The sequence below is a fragment of the Rattus rattus genome, chromosome 5 (genome assembly GCF_011064425.1).
Source record: "Rattus rattus isolate New Zealand chromosome 5, Rrattus_CSIRO_v1, whole genome shotgun sequence".
Taxonomy (NCBI): Eukaryota; Metazoa; Chordata; class Mammalia; order Rodentia; family Muridae; genus Rattus; species Rattus rattus.
The window spans coordinates 90974561-90999554 of record NC_046158.1 but is presented as its reverse complement, the minus strand read 5'-3'; the positions used below and the strand labels follow the sequence as shown (position 1 = coordinate 90999554).

The following is a 24994-nucleotide window of genomic DNA, read 5'->3' as shown; positions in this document are numbered from 1 at the left end:
TAAGAATATTAAAATCATACATGTAGCCGTTATGATTAGAATATGATATTGGCAAAATTAAGCAGAGAATAACTGAGAAATCATTTAGATTATATATAAAATCCATAGTTACATTTGGCATATTTTCCCATATGCTGTGTGTTAGTGCTTACATTTATACATATATAATACCATGTAGTTCATATGTGCATAGCCAGATTCTAGCCTTAATGGACAGTTTAGGTGATAGACTACAAGTGGATTTTGCCTTCAAAACTCTCCACTCAATGGTAGAACAGAGAAGGAGCATAGGAAGCTCTGTGAGCATGGAACTTACAGTGTTTCGTTTGATGCGGGCAGTATATGAAAGGCCTCCTTTGCATCGTTTCTTCCTTTCCCCTCTGTGTTACTGCCCTCCTAACCTGCATATTGAGGTTGACTTCTGCTTCTGGAGTACTGGGGACACAATGCCTCTGCAATTATCTTTCATCAGACTCATTTCCAAATGGTAATATAAGCATCTGAAAGTGCGGCTTATGTAGTCTGGTGGGAGAAGTCACATTTTCAACAGTGTGTCACTAGTCATTAGGAATCTCTCTCACAAGTTGGAACATAGTCATTGGTCCAAAGGCAGAACTAATTCTGACTCTTCTTTTGGAATACACATGTCTGGGGCTTTGACATTGGCTCAGTAGTTAAGAACTTGTGTTGCTCATGCAGAAGATCTTGGTTCAAGTCCATGCACCCACATGGTGGTTCACGACCATCTGATCCAGAGGATCAATACCCTCTTCTGAACTCTTTGGCACCAAACACATACATAGTGCAAATACATGATGCAAATACACATAGGCAAAATGCTCATATATAAAATAAATAAAAATAAAAATAAAAGGAAACATATATTTGTAAATGGGTTCTGCCTTAGGCCAAGAAAGTTAGACTTCAGGTGTCACTTCTAAGGGAGGAGATAAGCACACATACAATACCCTTGGATAATTGCTCAATGCTCATGTCATTGTCACCTATAGTGCTGCCACTGCATGTTAACAGACACACTCATGAGGCAAAACCAGCATTCCCTCATGATGGTCCCTAACAAATTTCAGGCCATAGGGCCCTCCCTACTTCTGTCATCTGGTTATTCAGCTGAGGCAAAGTCTATCAAGCAATGTTAGCACCATTCTTCCAAACATAGCATCATAAAAAGCAGGTTGCTATACACTCTTGTCTCCTGTATGCGCCCAGACCACCAAAGCTGCAGTGAATGCTGAGGGTCTTCAGTTGCTTGTCCGGGAGCGTCCATCATCTATAGTAACGCAAGTCAGATTTCTCTCTTACTTAGAGCCAAGTATGTAGTTTACACCTAGAATCCTGGGAATCGGGAGGCTAAAGGAGAAATGGCACAAGTCTGAAGCCGACATGGGCTCCATGGTGAGATCCATCTCAAAACAACAACGACAAAATAAATAAATAAAACTGCAACTACAACCACCATAAAAAAAACAACAACAACAACAGCAAAAAACAAAATAACCACACTAATACTTTGTTGAATGAACTCTGCAAAGTATGACAAGGCATGAGTAAAACACCCTCATCAACTGCAGCAATGACTCAGTAGTTAAGAGCACTTGCTGCTCTTGCAGAGGACCCCAGTTCAACTCCCAGCACCCACTTCAGGCAGCTCACAACCTCCTGAAACTCCAGTTCCAGGGCATTGGATACCCTCTTCTGGCCTCTGTGGGAACTGAACTCATGTGTACGTACCCACATAGAGACACATGTAAGTGCAAATATGCAAAATTAAAAATAAAATTAAACTTAGAAAAACTCCCAGAGGCTTAGAGAGTTCCTTTATTTTGTGTATAGTTTTTCCAAATAGCAAGCCAAATCCCGAAGCAGTCCTGGTCTCAATTTTCCTGTAAGAATGTGTTGCCCCATGGTGGAGAGGCTGTGTGGAATACCTGTGCTATCAAATACCAGCTTCAGCCATGGAAATAGGTCACTGGTTCTGTGATAGACGCTCTTCCACATTTTAACTGGTATCCCAGTAGAAGGACACTGTTCTTTGTGGGAGTTATTTTACCTATTGTAAAAACCATTCTTTTTGTTGTAACTGTTGTCCCTTTGGTGCAGAATCAAGTAAGCAAAGACTATGGATGTCTGTGCTGTGTGTCTAGCTACTGTGGTTTTGTGTGCATGTACAGAAGAGAAGGCTCGGGTTTGGGCTGGTCTTTAATGGCCATCTGGTTTGGTTTTGCTTAACATATTTTTTGTTTTTGTTCTTTTACTGTTCTTTGAAATGTAGTAAGGCCCAACCTGTACGGACAGGGTCTCAAGGAAGCAAGCTACCCCTGAGCTGAGGCAGTTCCTTTCAGAGAGTCACTGAGCCCCTCTCTTTATTTCAACATCATCTCCTAGTCTGGAGGACAGGACCAGGAACGGAAGAAGACAAAGAGGCGAGGAGACTTGTATTCCATCCAGACGTCCCTCATCGTGGCCGCACTCAAGAAAATGCTGCCCATTGGTCTGAACATGTGTACTCCAGGCGACCAGGAGCTCATCTCGCTTGCAAAGTCACGATACAGCTGTGTAAGCTGCCTCTGTGGTCCAGCCGAGTGGAGAGGAAAGGCTGTGGGAGTGGGTGGTACTCTCCGTTTATGGTGGTAGTCTTCCAAGGGGCAGGGCGGGGGTTGATAGAAAGGTACACACTTGGAGTCAGTAATTTGGGGTAAGTCTCCTTTACTTCTCTCCTTCTGTTCTTCTAAGAAAGTTGTCCCATTAAACTGTATTCTGATCATCCATACTCCCTTATACACCGTATTGCATTTCCAAGATGATCCATGGGAATTAAATTTCGCATCTTTCCACAGAGAGACACTGATGAAGAAGTCAAGGAACATCTTCGGAATAACCTGCACCTGCAGGAGAAGGTGATGCATCATTTCTCACAGTCTGCCCTGCTGGCCGGAGGGCCTAGTCCTCCCCTTTGGCTTACTGTGTCTATCTGACTGTGTCTATCTGATACAGTCTTGCTATGCAGCCTAGGCTAGCCTAGTACTGAGACCCTGTTGCCTCAGCCTCCCAAGCACTAAGATTACAGATGTCTACCATGCCACACTTCACTCATGTTGTTTTTTTTTTTTTTTCAGAGCTAGGGACCGAACCTTGGGCTTGCTAGGCAAGCGCTCTACCACTGAGCTAAATCCCCAACCCCTACTTCACTCATGTTTTAAAATGTATTCTAAAAATTGTTTAATTGCTACAAATGGGAGGCGAAGGCATGAGGATCAGGAGTTTAAGGCCAGTGTTGGTTATGATAGCAAGTTTGAGCACAGCCTGGACTACAGAAAGTCCTGTCCCAAAACAAAACAAAACAAAAACCAACGAAAACAAAACAAAACAACAACAACAACAACAGCAAACCCCACAAAAACAGAAAAGGCTAAGCTTAGTAGCCACGTCTTTAATTTTTGTTTTTCTTCCTTTGCTATGGCAAAAAGGCCTCTGATAAGTATGTGTTACACTTTCTAAAGATCAGTAGGCCGCCTCAGTGGGCGTTCGGATTGAGTCTCTGAATCTATTGACTGAAATGTTTGTTGAACAGTGAAAGAGGCACCTGGGAGGACATTTTAGCACCTGCTACTCAGGAAAGTTTTTGAAACAAAATAAGTTTGTGTCCTGGGTAAAAAAAGTAAGTAAATAAATAAATTAGAAAAGTAGACAGAGAGAATTTAAAGGCAACTTGAGATTTCTCCAGTTCTGTAATTCTGAACAGATCTGTTTTCAAGCTACATTATGCGCAAACTTGAGAATGAGGAAAAACAGAAGTACTGATTCTTTCCCCTAAAAATGAATAGCAATGGTAGATAAAATACTCTAGGAAAAAAAAATCATATTAAGAAGCTCTAAATCTGGGCTGGAGAGATGGCTCAGCCGTTAAAGGCTAGGCTCACAACCAAAAATATAAGAAGCTCTAAATCTGTGGGAGCTCACCAGAGACCTCTCAGATGCAGTGTATTGTCAATTGAAAGTCTTTATTCCAGCTGGCTGGGACCACACCCAAGTGTTATGGGACCTTGAGATGGCTCCAAGTGCCCAGAACACAGGGTTTTAGAAGGCAAAAGCCATGTTCTAGCATCTGTCTTAGCATCTGCAGGGAGCTTTGCAAAAGCAGCAGTTTGCAGCAAGGGGTGAAGCTAAGTGGTTAGGTAAGTGGTTAGCTACAGGGGGTGCCATGCAAACAGGAAGTTCAACAGAAGGTAAGAAGTTAGCTAGGACAACCTGACCTTTGACTCCTAGAATAAAGATGGGTAGTTTTCCCTGGGATCCTTTATCAAGGAGATCAAATTCTAGATAAACCTGAAATGTCCCCAGCAAGAATACATGATGGAGGAACCTTTGCACTATCTTGCACTGTCATAGGCAGAAGTCAGCTTCCTGGAGAGAACTCTGGGTGCTTCAGTCAGATGCATGCCTTAGGGGTAGAGTTTCAGTGACTTTAGAGGTAGAGGAATATAGGATTGAACAAAATTAGCCTCACGCCAGAGAAGCTCATGAGTCTCCTTTAGAGACAACAGTAAACCCACTTGGAAGGTCTCTACTCACTAAAATGTGGTAAAAAGTAAATACATAAAACTGTTCCCCAAAATAGACTGAAAAGATTCAAAGCATGTAAGGAAATGCTAAAAGCAGTAAGGAACTAACAGAAAGAAATTTAAATACAAATACAGTTTAGGTAGACAAAGGAAGCAATAGAATCCACAAAAAATTAATCACAATATTGTCCTTAAAAAGGAGGGAATGGTTTTAATTTTTAAAAAAGATAGCATAAGGATTATACAAATACATACTCTTGAAATTTAAACCTTAATCTATAGTCATAAGATATAGGGTAGGCAGAGCTGAACACAGAATCAAGAAATTGGAAGATTGCTTTATAGAAATCATTCAAAATGTAACATAAAGAGCTAAAGGGATGGGAAACATGAAGTTCATGCATTGCATCTATACGTTGTTGGCTATAAAAAAGAAGAAAAGGAGCTCAGTGGTTAAGAGCACCTGCTGCCCTTCCAGAAGACACAAGTTCAATTCCCGGCACCCACATCACACAGTTCACAACTACTTGTAACAACAGCTCCAGAGAATCCAGGCTCCCTCTTCCAGCATCCACAAGCACCCAGACACACGTATCGCATGCTCACAGAGTTAGGCACACAATACATACATAATAACGTAATATTTTTTTAATATAAGGAATGGAAAGGAGGGAAAGGGGAGGGAGAAAGGAAAATATAATAAAAATGAGTCTTGTTATATGGAACCCTGGTAGGACTAAAAGTATTTCTGAGCACAAGAGGCACAGAAATGGCTCACCTCGTGGATGTGCTTCAACTTTCAGTCTGATGACCCCGCTGTGAAATGGCAACTGAACCTCTACAAAGACGTTCTGAGGAATGAAGAGCCTTCTAATCCAGAAAAGACGGTGGAGCGGGTGCAGAGGATTTCAGCGGCTCTCTTCCACCTGGAGCAGGTATGGGTGCTTGCTCTGAGAGAGTATAAGCAAGACTGCCCTGGAGGACAGAATCTTCCTCCCTGTCCTCAGCTCTCAGTTATAGGAGACCACTTGAGGCAAAAAGCAGCCACTGGAGGTGATCCCCCATCACCCCTAAATGTTGCCTGGTGCCTCATAGATGTAGCCCCTTCAGCTTTCCCTTGTGTTCCTCACGACTTCTTGGTATGAGTTCAAAAGACTTTTTACAGCTCTTTGCCATTTGTAAAACTGCAATCCGTGTCTAGTGGCATCTGAGAAAATGAAGAAAACATAGGACTGTCACACAAGAATGACTGCTGGCAACATTTTTGCTAACTTCAGTTGCAAAACCAACATTATTTCAGAGTTAATTGTCTGACCTACTCAGTGTGCCTCTCAGGTTGGCCTACTATGTACCTGCTCACATGATTTCTTCTTAGGTGGAACAGCCTTTGAGGTCCAAAAAGGCTGTGTGGCATAAATTGTTGTCAAAGCAACGGAAACGGGCAGTGGTGGCCTGTTTCAGGATGGCTCCACTCTACAATCTGCCCAGGTAGGTTCTCCTTCACTACTGTCTGTCAGGTGAGCCTAAGACAGGAATTAAAGTGCTCTCCTACAACTGAGCTCTCTTACGGTCCTTGCACTTGATCCTAACAGTAGGAATTGGGGTCCTTGGCTTCTGGAGCCTTGCAGACTACATTGTCTACTAAGCAGTCAAGGTAAGTAGGGAGGTAGGTGAGGATGCCTCATCCTGGGCTTTCACAGCCTCCCAACACACAATGAGGCTGTCTGCTTTTGCTGAGAGAGGGTTTTTGTGAGGACATAAAGGACTCTGGAAATGGGGAACTGTTTCCTAAAGTACCTTAGCCCAAACACCATCATATCCCTGCTCAGGCACTGGGTGAAATGACAAAATTTGCTTTTCTTCGCCAGAGGAAAAAAAAACAAACAAACAACAACAACAAAAAACCGGTAACCTGAGCATCTTTTATCACAGTGTATTTTCCATCGAGATGAAAAAAAGGGGTAGCCAGATGTGGTGGCACATGCCTGTAACCTCAACCCTCAGGAAGTGCAGGAGGATCATGAATGTGAATCTAGCCTGGGCTATGTATCAAGACCTTGTCTAAAAAGCAAAAAGAAATAAGAAAGGCTAGAGATACCCAGAAGCTAGTCAGGAGCACAATGCCCTTATCTTGGTCTTTTGTACTTTGAAGTAAAAATTATATGAAGTTTGGGTGAAGGGATTAGTTTTTGTTTTTTTTCCTCAAACTGTGTAGCATATCTTCTGTCAACATAAGGAATCTGTAAGTAAGATTTCCACTACCACAAAACACTTGAGGCAAATCAACTTAAAAGGAAGAACGGTTTATTTTAGATCATAGTTTCACAGGCTTCAGTCCATGCTCACTTGGGGTCTTCGTTTTCAGTCTGTTGTGAAGCAGAACATCGTGGAAATGAGTGTGGGATAAAGCAAAGTTCCTTACCTCACAGAAAAGGAAGCAGAAAGAGGGGGTAACAGTCCTAATATCCCCTTCAAGGGTGCGTCTCTTGCTTCCTACCACTAGACTTCAACTTGTAGACTTCAACTCCCACCTCCCAGTAACAGCAGAGACGATGCCTTCAAGGCAGGGCCTTTGGAGGGCGTTGCAGAGCAACACTGTAGTAACAGCAGTAAGAGGCAAGGCCTGTGCCCACCACTAGGACTTGATCTGCATGTCAGGTGATAAGACAACCTCCTTCTTCAAAGGTAGACTGGAGAGTAGGTGAGGGCAGGTTTATTATCCATCTACAAACTTGGTGAGTGAGTGACAAGCTTTGACTGGTCAACTTCCCAGTCTCTGGGAACAGTCTCACCTGACTAAGGACAATTGACTCGGACAAAAGCGTTCTGAATCCTACACACCAATGTTTGTTTAGACTATGAGACCAGGGCCCATCCTCTACTTCGACTTCACCCACAACAAATGGTGGCTCTTAGCTGTCATTTATCCAAAATATCCTGTACCCTGCCTTGAACAAAGTGAGTCTTCCCATTTAGGTTCTTACAAGATGGAGCAATCATAGCTTCTGAGATATACACCTGCTTCACAGGGTCCCTCCCAGGATAATAGATTTGCTTTATTTGGAGAGGAATAAAGCAACAGGAAAAATCAAGTAGAATTCATGAATGAAAAGATGAAAATGGAAGTCAGCATAGGTACATAGGACGCTGAAGTTCTGACAGAAAAGTGAGGTTGACAGTCATTTAACATTGGAGAGGTGTGTAAGATTTTTATTTGTGTTCTGGAAACGATGAAAATACCAAAAAACATTTGCCATCCTCTCAGTCAGACCGCCTGCCTGAGGATGTACCTTGAAGAACTAAGCTCTAAAAACACCTGTCGAGGGCTAGGCCAGCCAGGCAGAAGTGATTCCTCTCAAAAAACAAGCTTTTTAAAAATTATGTTGACACCATCTCTTTCTATCCGGGTGTTCCTTCAGTATCCCTGCACCTACATGTGACAGATTAAGTTTCAGAAATCTGTGTGGTGAGGCATGCTGTCCTTAAGCCAATCGCTGGAGAACAGTTGCCGGGATCCTCTCTAGCGTGAAGACAGCTTCATAGCAGCCAGCTCACTGCGGAGGTGACAATGGAGGCAGATCTTCCCTACTTTGGGATTGGCTAAGCTCCATGGAATCTTCCAGACTAAAGGACGAAAGGGCTTTATCTGATTATAGAGGTGCTGTTTCCCTGGTGTTGGTGTTTCAAAGAAAACCCTGTATGCTTTTCTCCAGACACAAAATTAACAATTTCTTCCTGATCACCTTTCAACGTGTTTGGCTGGAAAAGGTTAATGAAAAAACTCAGTATGACAGACTAATACCCATTTTAATGGTAACGTAACCTAAAAGACATCAGCTTATTCTGTGCACATGCCTCTGTTCTTGGCCATGAGTCAATGTTGCCACAAGAGTATACATTTGTACAATTTCTTTTTTAAGGTAAAATTCTGATTGGTCAGACTTTAATGAGAGACAGCAAGGTTTGGTTCTACCAGAACACTCAATGGCCACTCTTGCCCTCTTCTTCATTCTCGGCCTGTCTCGTTTTCACCAAGGCTGACCATAGCACATAGATGTGCTCCTGTGACTAACTTTCCAGGAAGTCAATCTGGCTTATAGGAAATGGCATGAGCAAAACAGCAGAGTACAACCAGGATCTCAGAGGTATACAGGACACACGCTTATGGCACAGCATGTCCAGCTCTTGCCTTCCTGAGTGAACGCGGGAGCTCCTTGCTGAGCTGTTCTTTGAATGGGGGAAGGCAGGAAGGCTGAGGTTAAGGTTTTAGCTTGACACTAAACTACAGCATCATTTCAGTTGTATTACCTCAACAGATGACCGATCTAAAAGAATGACTAAATTGCTATCTGAAACAAATATTTCCCGACTCGATCTAATTAGCAGTTTCTCACTAGAATGGCAATGTGGTGACAACCCAGTAAAACTAAATGGGGATGCTGTGTCATGCTCTCTGGTGATCAGAAGGTACTCCAGTATTTATGAATTACCTAGTTATAGGGTACGACATGAGCTACTGACTGCCCTGACCAATCAGAAGATGGGAATTGTACAAAAAGTCTGTCCTGCTTACTAACCACTAACCACCCAATCTAAAATAACAAGTCCCACAACTCTCTTGATCCCCCCTCTCACCCCTCCCACTCAGGCACCGCTCTATTAACCTCTTCCTCCATGGCTATCAGAGATTTTGGATAGAAACAGAGGCGTATTCCTTTGAAGAGAAACTAGTACAGGATTTGGCTGTAAGTACTGAATGAACTGGGAGCAGATATGGGTGTGAATGGGTTTGCTTTTTTTGTGTTTGTGTTTATATATGCTGTGAGAATCTGGCATTCACAGAGAATCAATCGGAAAAGAAATAACTGTGTAAAACCTCAGGATGATGTTGCCAATGGTCCTAAAAGCCAGAGGACGAAACTTCAATTAGAGGTGTTAATAACATCCGCACCCCTAGCTCCATCCTCATTAACAACTAACGTTTCTTGAGTTGCACAGCTACGTCTTGGAGATTTCATTGCCAAGTTAAGTTTTGAGCACCATCTGTTGCAGGAGGTCCCCCTGTCTTGTTTCCCTTCTGCTAAGACCCTACGTCCATAATCATACTGCTTTGGGGAAAATGCCTTTATAAAACCCTCTTTACTGCACCTCACAGCCCTGGGTCGGCCCTCCAAAAATCTGTCATGCACTGTCTCTAATAGACTTCATATCTGAAACCGCTTGAAGTGAAATACAAAGAAGCAGCCTCATCGTGTCTCTGGGGGTGGGGGAGTGTGGTAAGGCCTCCCTGCTCTTCTCTTTTCTCCTTATCACTCCAGTGTCTCCTTTGCTGTCTGTGCTAATCCTGGTCTATTATTCATTCCTTATTTTCTTCCTGTCCTTCTCTTTCTGCCTTTCCCTATCATCCTGTGCCTTTGGCTCCTCCCTTCCTCTTTTCTTTTAAACCTCTCTTCCCCATTTTCCTTCCCTTTGTTTCTAGGTCCCCTACTTTCCCCACATAGTCCTGTTGGTAAGAGAGGTGCTGTCTTTGTCTTCCCACTTTCCTGATTGGTGTGGAGCTGGGAAGGAGCGCAGGCAGGCTCTCCACTGCCAAACATTCACACAGCCTGTTCAGATCTCACATATGCACCAAGTACCACCCCAACCCCCAAGCCCCAAGCCCCTGCCTTCTGAGGGGCCATGACAGAAAATGTTACTGTTGCCACTAACAACAGCTGCTAGTTCCCTTTCCATAAAGACAGAGAAGTGACACCTAGATAGCAGCTTTGCACCAAGCAAGTGTCCAGAGTGAAGCTATTTTTGATCGTTTAAATCTGGAATAATACAACTGGTCCCCACATAAGTCCCAGAGATTTGTGACTTTTGCCTCACTTCTATCTCTAACCTGCTCTCCAGAAGAAATTCCATGTATTATCTAGAGGGACTGTTTCAAAAGTGACAGCAGGGGGGTTTCCCTCCTGAACTGGGGTGCCCATAACTTGCATGGGAGTTCTGTAGTTCATTCCCTGTTAGTCAGCCATTTGCTTTCTTTTATTTCAGTTAATTTGAGATTGGAATGTCTTTGATTGGCTGGTAGAAATGCATCCGTCTGCACCAGCCTTGCATCCTGCAGACTCCTACCTTGAAATAAGCATCTGGTTGAGAGCTTGCTCTCTGCTTCCAGTCCAGTGCCTTTCTGAGCCTTGAGCTTTGCCTTCTCTTTGTTTGCATGCAGCTGTCTGATGCCTGCTGGAACCTGTGCCTAAAAATCTGTCTGTGTTACTCTGTGTAGAAATCTCCCAGGGTTGAAGATGAGGAAGAAGAGGAGACCGAAAAGCAACCTGACCCCCTTCACCAGATCATTCTACATTTTAGCCGCAATGCGCTCACTGAGAGGAGGTCAGCATCACTCTGGTGTTCTTCCCCCAGGTCAGGGATGGTGCTAGGTCACAGTGGTCAGCAAACAGTGTGAGGAATTTCAAAACTGAAAGCCTCTGTTCATGACCACCAGGAAACATATAGAGGACACACTTATCATCATCATAATACAAGACAGACTAAAGATTAAACAGCTTATAATTCTAGTTTTACTCTTAAATTCCATGTCAAGCCAATACTGACTCAGCTTTTTTGAGCCAAACTATCTGATTAGTTCACTGGTACATTTACCTTGGAATGGTTTTTAGTGGGTTTTTTGTTGTGTTGTTGACTCCAAAATTAGCACTAAATATTTTCTCTGTTATTTCCAGCAAATTGGAAGATGATCCACTGTACACTTCCTATTCCAGCATGATGGCCAAGGTATACCTGGGTTTCTAGCACTCTGTCACAATCTATCTTTAGCCCTCTTTGGACATGTAAAACTGTCATGTGAGCAAGAGGGCTGCCCCTTGGTCATAACAGGTTCTAGGTATCACCCAGCTCATGAACCACAAGTGTGACACCTGGAACTTTGTAGAAATAATGGCTGCTGGTGGCTGGATTCATAGGACAGTTTTAATGCTGGGTAGATGGGCCTAGGTACTCAGACTATCTCTGTGTCTTCAGTCAGCAATCAGGAGAGGACAGGTTCTTCAGTCCATGTGCAGACAAAAGAAACATGCTAGACACTAAAAATGGGGTTCCAATGTCCTTGAGAAGCCTTGGTAACTAGAGGAATTACCACCAGGAGTTTGACAAACTCTGGAATGCTGAATACGCATAAGGAAACTGTCCTCAGATAGAAAGGCATTCAGGAAGGTGGAATATGTTGACAAACAGGAACTCATATTCTTTGTTCTGTGGTATCTCACAGCCCCAGTACAAAGAGATAACTTAAGGCTTAGGTAGCCCAGTCTTACTATCATGGTCCTGGTATTTGTCTTAACAACGACAACTCCACATACTCCTGAGTTCTCATTTACATCAGAACTTTTCCAGAGAAGGAAATTTTTATCTGTGCTTAAAACAGATCACATTGTATATGTGAGCTCCCTGTTCTGTCTTGTTCCTTAACCCCTTGGTAACTGCAGAAATGGCATTTAAAGTAGAATGTTCCCATGCAATGATCAAAGTGTTCCTAGTTTTATAAGGTGCTGAGGTCCTGAGGAGTCTGAATAATAGACTGTCCCCTGCCCTTGCAAAACATCACAGAAGAGCTGTGCTTGTTAGACTCCCCTGTAACTTGGTTTTCTGTCTCCTTCTTTCCCTGCTCTATGGAACCCAGAGCTGTCAGAGTGGTGAGGATGAAGAAGAAGAGGAAGACAAGGAAAAAACATTCGAAGTGAGTTTCTATAAGGATTAGAACCAGGGCCCTTGCTGGCCTATAGGTTGGGCCTTCAGAATGATGACCGCCATTTAGAGACTCGCTGTACCGCTGTATCTGAGTCTACAAATCTAGCCATAACTCTGCCATCTGCCTGTGTGACGGACAAACATCAGGCAACCCACTCCTCAGCAAAGTCCACTTCCAATGTCCACTTCCAACTAGGCTTGTTCTGATGGAGAATGTTCTACTTGCCATATACTGTAGCAATAGGAGTGGTAGAAGGACAAATTTAAACACTGACAATGAACAATCAAGGACCTCGGGATCATCTACACTAGTCTATAAATACAGGTTGATAGTAGTTTTATTTCAAGGCAGTACAGAAGCCCAAAACTCCTAAAATTTTACAATTTTAGGTTCCTGTGCCCTTTGATAGGCAAAACAACCAAAAATATAATAAAAATGAATGTAGGTAACCAACTGTGGCAGTGTACCTGCAGTCTAAATGCAGAGACATTTCTTACATTCAGATTAATGTATTCAAGTGGCCTCCAAGCATGTTTCCTGTATAACAGAATATTGAAAATAGGAACTCTTAAATGTTGACTTACACGGAATATCATGCTGGAAATGGAAAAGCTAGAACCCTGGAGGCAGTCAAGGAAGAATTTGTCTCCAGGAGAAAGACTTAGAGCTTGTCAGGTGGCCTTGCAGGAGAGACGAGCCGAGACAGCAGGGATGGACTGTCTAGACCTTGACATGCATGGCTTAGTTAGTGTCACACTAGGACCCTGAAGACTAAGACTGAGAAGGCTCACTAGATCTTTCTGCTCCTCTTCCCAATATGGCCACATTGAATAAATATCCTTTATCTACACTTCACTATTAAAAAATAATAATCATAGATTTCTTTATAATATCAAAGGTGAAAACACTATGTTACCTATCAACATAAAGAGTGGAAAACTCATCATTAAAGGGTGAGTGAATTATGGGTATATCCTTTGAGGAAGCTCAGTTATATCTGGAAATAAAATGTAGAGGTTTGCTTTATCCAAAATGATGTGCATTACCTTTCCTCACCTCACCTTGCCACATTGTATTTACTGAAGGGGAACAGGGGCAGACGGTACAGATGAGGACACTGGAGGGGCTGAGAGCAAATCTTTCCATGACTTCTTTTCCTAGGAGAAGGAGATGGAGAAGCAAAAGACACTATATCAGCAAGCACGGCTGCACGAGCGTGGTGCTGCAGAGATGGTCCTTCAGATGATAAGTGCCAGCAAAGGTGATGTCCCTGTTTCTAGGTAGACCCTAGGTAACTGCCACAGAGCCAGTGCACCCTGACCTAAAGTCATAGTAGCAAGACTGGGGAAGACCCAGCACGTATGACGGACCACCTCGTTCCATGGTGACTTAATCAAATCTTCACCCTGGCAGGTGAGATGAGCCCCATGGTGGTTGAGACCCTGAAGCTGGGGATTGCCATTCTGAACGGAGGCAATGCTGGTGTGCAACAGGTAATCCAGTGTCGAGGGGGATGGGGAAGAGTTCCTGGGGGTACTTCGACTTGACAGTTCGCACTGATGAGGCTTAATTTGCTCCAAGAAGGCTACCCACAGTGGCTTGGCTGGTGTTTGTCCTTAGTGGCCAATTATGTCAGAGTAGCTGGGAACACAGATAAAGCAATAGCCTGGAGTCAGCATGCAAAGTGTGTATTAATAAAGAGGTTTTTAAAGCCTGGTATTAAAGGAACAAAACATTGCCATTTCTCCTCAGATTTTCTGCGAATTGTAAATAGTCAGAGAATGTTTCTGATGCCTCTGGTATTTCAGCGCTTTAACCTGTGAGCTGCTTTACTGTGAGAAACCACGGCAATTCGCAACCTGTTATTCATTTAATTGTGCTTTATTCATTAAACAGTTATTTGCCGATCGCTGAGAATGCCTGGTTCTGCAGTAAAGGCTGAAGTTATTTCAGTGGGGAATACAAGTAAAGTATTTGAGATCAGGCTGGGAGATTTTTGAGTTCCTGGCAAGCTTGGGCTATGTAGTGAGTGAACGTCTGTCTCATAACATCAACAGTCAGAGATACAGCTCAGTGACGAAGCACTTGCTTACCCTGTATTCAGCTTCTGAGAGTACAAAATAAAATACCCAAACCTCCAATGAGCAATACATGAGCCAGTCAGTATTGACAGCTGCTACTCAGTCAGTGTCTGAATTAGAACTGGTAACAATAAACCCATAAATGTCAAAAGTGTGCTATACTGTGCTGAAATACTAAAGCTAATAAGCCTTCATACAATAGAATCTGACTCCCCAAGTAGATGGTTTGACTCATGCACACCTTTCCTTTAATTATTATTACATGTATGCATTCATATAAGCGTATAAATATAAACCTCCGAGTCCATTTAGTGTGACTCATCAGTATGCTTTTAGGGCTGACCACTTAGTATTGGATAACTTATCAAGGGGCTCATCCACGGGAAAGACTGATTCTCCTTCATTAATGCCTATGGTCATTAATTGAAGCTCTTCATCTAGGAATGAGGCCTTCTGGGGTTTCCCCAAACTAGAGGATGCCATCTGGTGCTGTTAATGTTCAAGCCTTGTTCAGACCTTGTTCAGGCAACCCAGTTGAGGTGTCATGGGAGCAGCTTCCCTATACTGTATAAGAGAAGACAGTCTCTCAGCTGGTATCCTCGTCCTCTTGCTCTTACGATCTTTTTGCCTCTTCTGAGATGCTCCCTGAGCCTTGGGTGTAGAGGTTATATTTTCTTAACTATACTAGTACTTCTGATGTGTCACCAAGAGTCTGCTTTTGTATGCTTCTGTGGCAGGGCATCTGCCATTTCTCCATTGGACTTAGGAAGATCATCAGTTGTGACGGCTTTCATTGTTTCCCTCTAAACTGTGTCTCCTTTACAGAAAATGCTAGATTACTTAAAGGAGAAAAAAGATGCTGGATTCTTTCAAAGCCTTTCTGGTCTTATGCAGTCTTGCAGGTAAATATAGGGAAACTTCTCACCATTCTTAAAACTTCACAATTCAAGAGAAAGGGGGGATGGATAGATGGATGTGTACAAAATCAGCTAGATTGACATGGAGTTGTAGAGAAGATTCAGCAGTCACCTACATTAAAATCCAAGGAAATAGATATTGTTCCCTAGAATTCAGGATTAGATTAAAAAACGTTAAGAGAAGAAATATTAATCTCCCTTAGCCACAAACATCCTTCCTAGTGCTGTAGTCTATCAATCCCTATACTCCCTTTCCCTCCCCTCTCCTCCTTTCCTTTTCCTTTCCTTCTCCTCATTTCCCCTTCTTTCTCTTCCATTCTTCTTTCTCCCTCCCTCCTCCTCCCTTCCCCCCTCACTCCCTCTTTACCTTCCTTTCTTCCTTCCTTCCTTCCTTCCTTCCCTCCTTCCTTCCTTCCTTCTTTCCTTCTGTTAGGTTGTTTCTTATGATCAATGTATACTACATTTTTCTTTGAATATGGATACCCCCAAAAGTGAAGCCAAATAAATGAGGGCAAAGGGAGAGGTACACCTCACTCTTAGTGAAGGCTGCTTTCTTTAAACCCATGAAACAACTTGGAATCTTTTCCTTTAACAATATTCGAAGTTGAATGGATATTCGATGAGCACATATTTTGAGACATCTGTTTTGACAGAGGTCCATCCTGCCCTTGGAACAAAATTGATACAGACTTAATAGCAAAGCATTGAATTATCAGTTGATCTTACCTAATTGAATAAGCTACCCATCATAGTTGAACCAACTTTTGAATAAATACTCAAAAGGTATAAGGCCACCACACTAGTTCATTTTCAGAATGAGCCAACATTCTGAAAAGTGTCCTTCTCTAAACTTTCTATGTATTGTGAATTGTCTGAAACTCATTCTAAAAGAAACCATAGTCACAATTACTAGCTCATTCGCCCCAAGTATCAAGAGTTAAAATACAACATGATGTCTACCATTGAAAATTTAGAGGATGGACATTCGTTCAGTAGACTTTGTAACCTTGCCAACCTTACTTGATTGGGTAAATAGGAAACAATCTAAGCTGCAGCATAATCTCTTGTACTTAGCTCTGTGTGTGTGTGTGTGTGTGTGTGTGTGTGTGTGTGTGCGCGCGCGCGCGCGCGCATGCACTAACAGTCTATTAGTTCATTGTCCCAGGGAAAGGAAATGTAGTATTGCTAGGCCTGACTCATTGAAGATCAAATAGAATAGCACCTGTGGACACAGGGATGACAAAATTAAGAAAACCGAGTTCTACATTACTCATGAAATTTCCACTAGGTCTCTAAGAGTTCTCTTAATATGTTACAGCACTTGAGACTGCTAAATTTCCTTATAATTCATTTATAATGATAGCACAGAGGGACAAGTGACATAACTTAATTGCAAGATGACTTCTCACAGAAGTTTTAAGACACTTTAATGGGTTCGATTATTATACAAATAACACATATTTGTAAAATACTTAAGCAGTGGCAAAATTAAAACACTCAACATGGGTGTTTAGGGACTAAGGTGAGACTAGGACATGTATGGCACCAATTCGAAATCAAAGCTTCAAAACAACAAGGTTCAAATGCCCTTTCCTAGGTCAATCCCCACCTGCCCCATCTCCTAACCCAGCACAGCAAGATCTATATAGCAAAAGAGCAGGATCACTTGGAGTTTTGAGCAAATCAGTTTTATTCAGCACAGCCTGGGATGGGAAAAGCTGCAAAGCTGGGCCTGGAGAGATGTGGGGGGTGGGGAGGGATAAAAACCCTTGCAGCTTTTGTAGAGGACCCAGGTTCAGTTTCCAATACCCACATGGTGGCTTAAAACTATCTATACTTCCAGTTTTAGGGGATCCCATACCCTCATCTCATTTCCATGGGCACTAGGCATGTACATGGTACATAAACAAACATGGAGGCAAACACTTAAACACAAAATAAATAGTTTTTTTAAACCTGCAAAGTAAAACAGCAAAGATAGGAATAGAAATTTTAATCTTTGGGCTGGAGAGATGGCTCAGCGGTAAGAGCACCCGACTGCTCTTCCAGAGGTCATGAGTTCAATTCCCAGCAACCACATGGTGGCTCACAACCATCTGTAAAGAGATCTGATGCCCTCTTCTGGTGTGTCTGAAGACAGCTACAGTGTACTTATATATAATAAATAAATAAATCTTTAAAAAAAAGAAATTTCAATCTTTTCTGTTTAAAATTCGCAAGTCATGACTCCCCAAGAAGAAAAAGAGTGCCCATGTCTTTTTAGTCATACAACATCTCTGAACAGCAACAGAATTAAGGCCAATGTCTAAAGTCCTCACAGGATCAGCCATACACCTCCCTAAGAGCAATATCTTAATAAAACTTTATGCTGAGGACGCTTGTCATATCAGAGAAGGAGTTGAACTGTTGGGAAAACAGATGGGGCTTTCCTGAAAAGTAATCTGATGCTACAGCAATCTTGTTTCCAGCCTCGGGGTAGTAATGGAGTTCAAAATCACAGACAGAACTCCTCTTCCTAATTCAGAAAGGCTTTCCAACTCTTCATCCATAAGAAAAGATTCAAGCTGAACAGTGATCACTGCCTCTCTATACCCAGAACAAGGTCTATGATTATCACATCCATAAACCACAGTGCTTGGCACAAACCCAAGGGACCATCAGGCTTTTAACCAAGCTGCTAGGTATTGGTCTACTTATGATAATGAGACAAAATACTCTTAGTAGATTCATTGACATTACAAATCTATTTTCCCAGCATAACCAGTTAGCCCTGAACCTTGTTTTCTTTTGCCCATTAAAAGTGTCCTTGATTTGAATGCATTTGAGAGGCAGAATAAAGCTGAAGGCCTGGGGATGGTTACAGAAGAAGGCACCCGTAAGTAACTAATGAATGTCAAGGGCATTCTCTTCCTGATTGAAATTTCAGCTCTTTCCAATCAGAGCCTTTGCATGCTATTTTATCTACAAAGATTTGCTCAGTTTGAGCAAAAACAATTCTATTTGCAGCTTTGCTAAGGCCAGCATCCAAGATGGATGCGTTCATGGAGCTAGATGTATTTGAAGAAAATGTGTTATAGTATTTATGGGTTTCTTACTTTGTATTTCCTCTTTTTTCTTTTATCACCAGTCATTGTCCGTGAGCGTGGTAAGTGTGAGTCTCTTCCCTGAGTTCCTACCATGTTTGCAAATCTTAAGAGAATAGATTTAATTGCCTTGGTACAGACACATCTTGGGTTGGGTGGCTGCATGTCAAGTTTAGCCCAGCAGTTTGATGCTTAATTAAAGAAGTGTCTTCTATCTGTAAAGCATGGGTTATTATGGGCATGAGCCACTGGCTGCCTTGTCCCGGTTGTTCTCATTACAGATGTGTCTTGGGGCTAAACAGTTACTGTTGGGGCTGTGTACTCTGCAGCCTTGGTTCCCAATTAACTGAGTTTATCAACATTAATCCAAGGGTACATTTCCAAACCCTATTGTCAGTTTTGGAGTCATTTGTGTCAGATGTACTTGTTGAGAAGCCAAGCAAAGGCTAATGTGTACATTATGTTTTCAAGGTGAAAAGGTACTCCAGAATGATGAATTCACACAAGATCTCTTTAGATTTCTACAGTTGCTTTGTGAAGGACATAACAGTGGTAAGTGGTATCAACTGATTGGTCAAGGGAAAACAACATTTGTATGCACAACTCTCATTCATTTCGGTGGACTCCACTTGATTCAACCGGTTGCTTTCTGTTTTAATCACTGTTCTATTGCTGCAAAGAGACACCAGGACCAAGGCAACTCTTATTTGAGGGCTTGCTTACTGTTTTAGAGGGTTGGTCCATGGTCATCATGGCAGGAAGCAGACTGTATAGTGCTGGAGCAGTAGTTGAGAGCATCCTGATTCAAAAGCAGCAGGCAAAGAGAAAATGAGACTGGGCCTGGCATGGGCTTTTTAAACTTCAAAGCCCACTCCCAGAGACACACCTCCTTCAACAAGGCCATACCCTCTAATCCTTCCAAAACAGATCCACTAACTGGTCATCAACCATTCAAACATATGAACCATTCTATTGGAAGCCGTCTCATTCAAACCACCACACTACCCAAGAATACCAATTCATCTAGTCCTTAACAAGAGAGGCTATATGAAATGACCATTAGACTTAGAGCTGCTATTGTTTGGTGTCATCAAGGCTAAACACCCCTAGAATCACGAGTCCTTTCACATCACCTATTGGGTCTCATCTTGTTTTAGATGTCACCAGGTTGGTAGGGCAATAGAGGAGAGGAGGATTTGCAAGGTTCCAAATGTATTGTCTGTGTAGAACTTGAGCTGCATAGTTTGCCACTTCTAAGCTCAGCTAAGAGGCATGCCTGGGTCCCTTTGGTGTAATGAACCTAGGTTCTGACCCAGCACTGGTCCTCTCAGACTTTCAGAACTTCCTGAGAACTCAGATGGGCAACACCACTACTGTGAACATCATTATTAGCACCGTGGACTACCTTCTGCGTCTGCAGGTAAGTTGGGGAACCTTAGGCAATGGCGTGTCTCATCTACAGTTATACAAGTTAACAATGGCTTTGCAGATGCGTGGAGATCCAGGATACAGATGTTCCTCAATGACAAATCAACCATGAGTTGTATTTCACATACCTAGCTACCGAATGTCATAGGTAAATGAGATAATACACTATGCAGTGGTTCTCAACCTGTGGGCTGCAACCCTTTATGGATTAAATGACCCTTTCACAGATATCACCTAAGACCATTGGACCATTGGTCTATTTCATAACAATAGCAAAATTACAGTTATGAAGTAGCAATGAAAATAACTTTATGGTTGGGGTCACCACAGCATGAAGAACTGTATAAAAACATCATAGCATTGGAAAGGCTGAGAACCACTGCACTACAGTACTTGGATAGTTCACTCTTAAGATTGTGTGGCTAACCCTGAACTGTGGTTCATGGCTCCTGCCTAGCATTGTGGGAGATCATCATACCATAAGCTGTTAGTTGAGAAAAACAATACTCAGAATTTCAAGTACAATTTCAACTGAATCTATGCCACTTCCATACCTTTGTTAAGTTGAAAACTTATGCATTAGGCCTCCATTTGTCAGAGAATATCTATATCATCTGACCCCAAAGAAAGAGTTGTAATGTATTTCCGCACACCTAAAGGAAGTTTTAATTCCTAAAACATGTGTTAAAAGACCAAGTAAGAGGACCTTAGCTATGAAAGTAGATTATAAAATACTGACTGGTGTTAGTGTGGTCAGTGAAGACCCAGCCACAATGGCCAAGGAAGAATAATCAAATAACCTAATGACTAAGAAGAAAAACCTGTTTATGGTATTAAGAATGTGTTATGTTTTCACATTGTTAGTGTTGAGAAGTAACCTGACTTTGTTCCTTAATAGATTCTTGTCCCTGGTTTTACCACCTTCTAGGAATCAGGAATAATCTATTTAAGTTCCCTGTGGTCCAGTTCTCTTGTCTATGTGACAGATAAGACTTCCCTCACACAGTGGTGATAAATAGTGAGAGGTTTGATATTCATAAATCACTGAGAACAGCATCTGCCATTTAGCTGCTATTCCTTTGCTGTTACTAAAATTATTTGGATGATAACCACTATTATCTTTGGTGGACATGGTTCACTGTGAATGAACTATATCACAGTCTCCCAGATACTAAAGACTGGGTGTCTCTTATACGTTCTTCCCTTTGGAGACCTATGTGAGTTTGAAAGGTGTTAGGACTGTCTCTGCCCATCTTCACAGGGTCACCAGCTTCTGTCACAGCAGAGGCTTAGAGATATGGGATTCTTCTAAATTCTTCTTATCCATTGAGTTTACTTTCCTTAAATTCAGAGAAAGAAATATCAAAATCTGCTGTTTATTTCTAGGAGTCAATCAGCGATTTCTATTGGTACTATTCAGGAAAGGACATCATTGATGAATCTGGACAGCACAATTTCTCTAAAGCTCTGGCAGTCACCAAGCAAATCTTTAATTCTCTTACAGAGTACATCCAGGTAGGTGTTAATAATTGCAGAACTGATAACAAATAGAATATTTTTAATATCCTCATTTTCTATATTCTCTAGAGTATTTGGATGCACACAGTGATTAGCTTATGTACTCAGTCCCAATGCTGACATTATTTCTTATCTAGAAAATGGGACCATTATTACCTGTGGTCTATGAGGTACTATAGTCTGTGATGCCCCACCGGGACTTCTTCATGGCGTCGTTACACTTTATTTTCATTTACCTTATTATGATTACGATTTGCTTCCTGCCAGATGTGGTGGTGCACACTTTTAATCCCAGCACTCAGAAGGCAAAGGCAAGTAGATCTCTGTGAGTTCAAGGCCAGCCAGCCTGCTCTACAAAGCCAGTTCCAAAATAGCAGGGCTCTGTTACACAGAGAAACCCTGTGAGAAGTGGAGACATTTTAGTTTCCCTTTCAAAATTGACTTTAAATGAACAATAAAAGAAAAAAGTGTTCATCTTAACATTCTTCAGTCTAGAATATCTGATGAAGTATCAACATCTGATGTTTAGTAAGCATGGAGATAGAATTATAGAACAATGGTAAAACAAGGAAACAAACAAAACCTCAGAATCCACCTACCTATAGTGACACATGCCTGCAATCCCAGACATGGAAGGCTGAGGTGTGATGATCTTGAGTTTGAAGCTTGTTTGGGTGACATGGTAAGACTATGTCACAAAATCAAATAAACAACAAAAATTCAGAAATTAATCAAGTTAATTAATCTTGTGTATCTCTGTCTTAATGGTCTAGATTTCTCTCTCTTTCTATAACAATCTCTATTTCCTACAACAGTCTACCTACCACGAAGAGAGATGAATGATGTATTTAGGTATAACTGACTATATAACCAGTTGCCTTATCAGCCTTCTGTGATCCAAGAGCTTTTAGAAGCAGAATTGACACTTTATTTTTATGTTATTATAACCAGAAAACTCACAAATAAAATACTTTCTCATTTATTGATTGAACAAAATATTTAGCTTGCATTTTCTCCTTAGTTCCGAGGAAGAATATAATTTATTGTCTCTACCTTGGAAGTGCCTGCAGTATCCTTGAAAAACATCATATACATGATGGAAAATATTTGATAGGAGATGATCACACAAGATTTGAAATAATCACATGCACTATTGCTCGAATAATAACTTATGTACCAAACATGAAGGAATGGAATTGAGGATAGCCGGAACAACGTGCCGAGATTCAGAGTCAGACAACAAAGAAATGAAATGAATAAACCACACATGTGTGAGTTCAGTGGGAGAGAAAGCTCTTTTGAACCCCAGGGCACAGTGTCATTACAGATATATACTGGCTGTGGATAAATAAAGAAGGAGGTATACTGGTCTTTCAGAAAAGTCATGGAGATAGGATTGTGAAAGACCTCATGAGAAATAGTGTCAACAATTACTTATGTTTGTTGCAATTGAAGAAAAACCAAGGAAAGGAAAGAGAAGCGCTTCACCCTCTTTCTTATCGTTTCCTTCTCTTCCTGTTCTGTAAATTTCTTCACACCCGTTCTGGGTGTGGCTCTTTTTTACATCATGGAGTTGAAATTTGTTCTGTGAAAAACACTATCCGGAGGACAAGGTGGGAAGATCACAAGCTCAGGACCTGCCCAGGGTAGAGAGTGGGTACAAGGCCAGCTGGATAAGGAGACCCTGTCTCAAAATTTAGATAATTTTGAAAGGTCTGAGGATATAGCTCGATAGTAGAGTTTCTGCCCGGTATGTCTGAGGTCCCAGGTTCAAACCCCAGTACTAAATTAAAAAGAAAGAAAGAAAAAAAGAAAGGAAAAGAGGGAGGCAGGGAGGGAGAGAAGAAGAAAGGAAGGAAGGAAGGAAGGAAGGAAGGAAGGAAGGAAGGAAGGAAGGAAGGAAGGAAGGAAGGAAAGGGAGGAAACTAACTGGATTTTCATTCACTATCCAAATCATAAGGTACCTGGATCATTCATTTTATTTTCTCATAAAAATAAACACAAAGCTTAGTGTACTACCTAGAAAATGAGGATTTTTTTTTCAGGTAGCAAAGTTAAACTGTATTAAAACTCAAAAAGAGAAGGGCTCCATTAAGGAAAGGTTGGTGGTATCCACCCAGGGATAGATGCAGACTTCTCAAAGGAGAACCTGTGAGCAAATGATTTCTCCTGGCGTGCTCAACACACCAGAGGAGCCCATGTTCTGGAAATACGTGTTTCTTTCAACAATGAGTTTTATGCCAAAATGAACTTATTGGCCTCTAGTGTACAACCTAGAAAATGGGACTTCTGGGGACCAGAAACGGAACATAGATGAACAGTAACTTTTAAACATGCTTGTGTGATTTAGGAAAGTAGGTAGTACTTCTTCATCTCAATTTTCCTTTGGGAATCCTACTAAGACGTTCTTGAGAGAGTAAGTGTGTCCTTTTCAGATCTTTCTTATTGATGAGAAATTTGGAGGTTGAGTAAAGGATTAAAAACAAGCAAGCAAACAAACAAAACAAAACCCCAAGACTTTCAAGCAGAGTTAAAGGACAGCCATAAATAGGAAGGTTACTGTCACAGAAGAGCAAACTGGTAGCTAAGTCATCTACATTTGGCTTTGAGGGGAAAAAATAATTGAGTTGGTATTTATATATAATGTTTAACTAAGCAAGAAAACCCTAGAAGTAGTTGATCATGGAGGTTATTACTGAGACTTTGAACTTCACATCTTCACGTGGAGCTTTGCTTGAAAACAACAGGTAGACTATCTGCTACCCTTGTTTTCCTCAGGGAAAGAACTGGGTGAAGAGAGGGTTCAGTGGTGGTTCTCAACCTGTGGGTCCTAACCCCTTTGGAGTTGACTGAGCCTTTCACAAGGGTTGCCTAAGACCACCAGAAAGCACAGATATTTTACATTATGATTTATAACATTAGCAAAATTACAAATGTACAAATTACAGAATTACAAATTACAAAAGTAGCGGTGGAAATGATTGTATAGTTGGCAACCACCACAACATAGGGAACTGTATGAAAGGGTTGATGCATTAAGAAGGCCAAGAGCTACTGATGTAGAGAGATGCCCTTCTGACCTGCTTCAGCTGTAGTAGTTAACTCTTTCATTAACGGTAGTCTTCATTCTGAAGCTAAAGGATAATCAATGAGCTATGAAACCCCATTCTCCACCTAGAGAGAAAATCCTATAATTAGAAAGAATGAAAAGCAACTCGGGAAAATAGTGAAGCATGAGATTAGGAGTGTGAAAGGTGCTGCCTTCTCACAGAAACCTCAGTCAAATGCCCTGATAGGACAGACTCTGGGTGACACGATATGGAGTCAGGCTGTCTCCTCTCTACAGGGCCCTTGCATCGGGAACCAGCAGAGCCTGGCTCACAGTAGGCTGTGGGATGCAGTGGTTGGATTCCTCCACGTGTTTGCTAACATGCAGATGAAGCTCTCTCAGGTACTGTGGCCTGTTCCTCTACATGTTCCGTTACAGTGAAATGTGGGGTTAACCTCCCCTTGGGTGTGGCTGTTTAATCAAAGGCTGGGAAAGCCAACCAGATTAGTCTCCTTCTTAAAACCGAGGACAAATCGGGGAAACAGATGTATGTCTCCAGGGACATCCCAGAGGGGCTTTTGCATG

At 41.9% G+C, this 24994-nt stretch overlaps 1 protein-coding gene across 4 annotated transcripts in view; it reads left to right on the top strand.

Annotated features, from left to right (window-relative positions):
* The window catches only part of Ryr3 (ryanodine receptor 3), a 528612-nt gene that overhangs the window by 475217 nt on the left and 28401 nt on the right, over nucleotides 1–24994 (top strand). For all 4 annotated transcript variants that reach the window (XR_004388016.1, XM_032903887.1, XM_032903885.1 and 1 more), the window contains 17 exons: nucleotides 2404–2574; nucleotides 2856–2915; nucleotides 5384–5515; nucleotides 5956–6068; nucleotides 9229–9325; nucleotides 10852–10958; nucleotides 11309–11360; nucleotides 12265–12321; nucleotides 13495–13594; nucleotides 13747–13826; nucleotides 15240–15316; nucleotides 18133–18206; nucleotides 18459–18476; nucleotides 18886–18966; nucleotides 19746–19834; nucleotides 21229–21357; nucleotides 24707–24811. Coding sequence is in view for 3 of the 4 variants with exons in the window: in XM_032903887.1 (XP_032759778.1) it covers nucleotides 2404–2574; nucleotides 2856–2915; nucleotides 5384–5515; nucleotides 5956–6068; nucleotides 9229–9325; nucleotides 10852–10958; nucleotides 11309–11360; nucleotides 12265–12321; nucleotides 13495–13594; nucleotides 13747–13826; nucleotides 15240–15316; nucleotides 18133–18206; nucleotides 18459–18476; nucleotides 18886–18966; nucleotides 19746–19834; nucleotides 21229–21357; nucleotides 24707–24811 (1542 nt within the window). In the remaining variant the exon portion in view is untranslated. The remainder of the gene's footprint in view (nucleotides 1–2403; nucleotides 2575–2855; nucleotides 2916–5383; nucleotides 5516–5955; nucleotides 6069–9228; nucleotides 9326–10851; nucleotides 10959–11308; nucleotides 11361–12264; nucleotides 12322–13494; nucleotides 13595–13746; nucleotides 13827–15239; nucleotides 15317–18132; nucleotides 18207–18458; nucleotides 18477–18885; nucleotides 18967–19745; nucleotides 19835–21228; nucleotides 21358–24706; nucleotides 24812–24994) is intronic.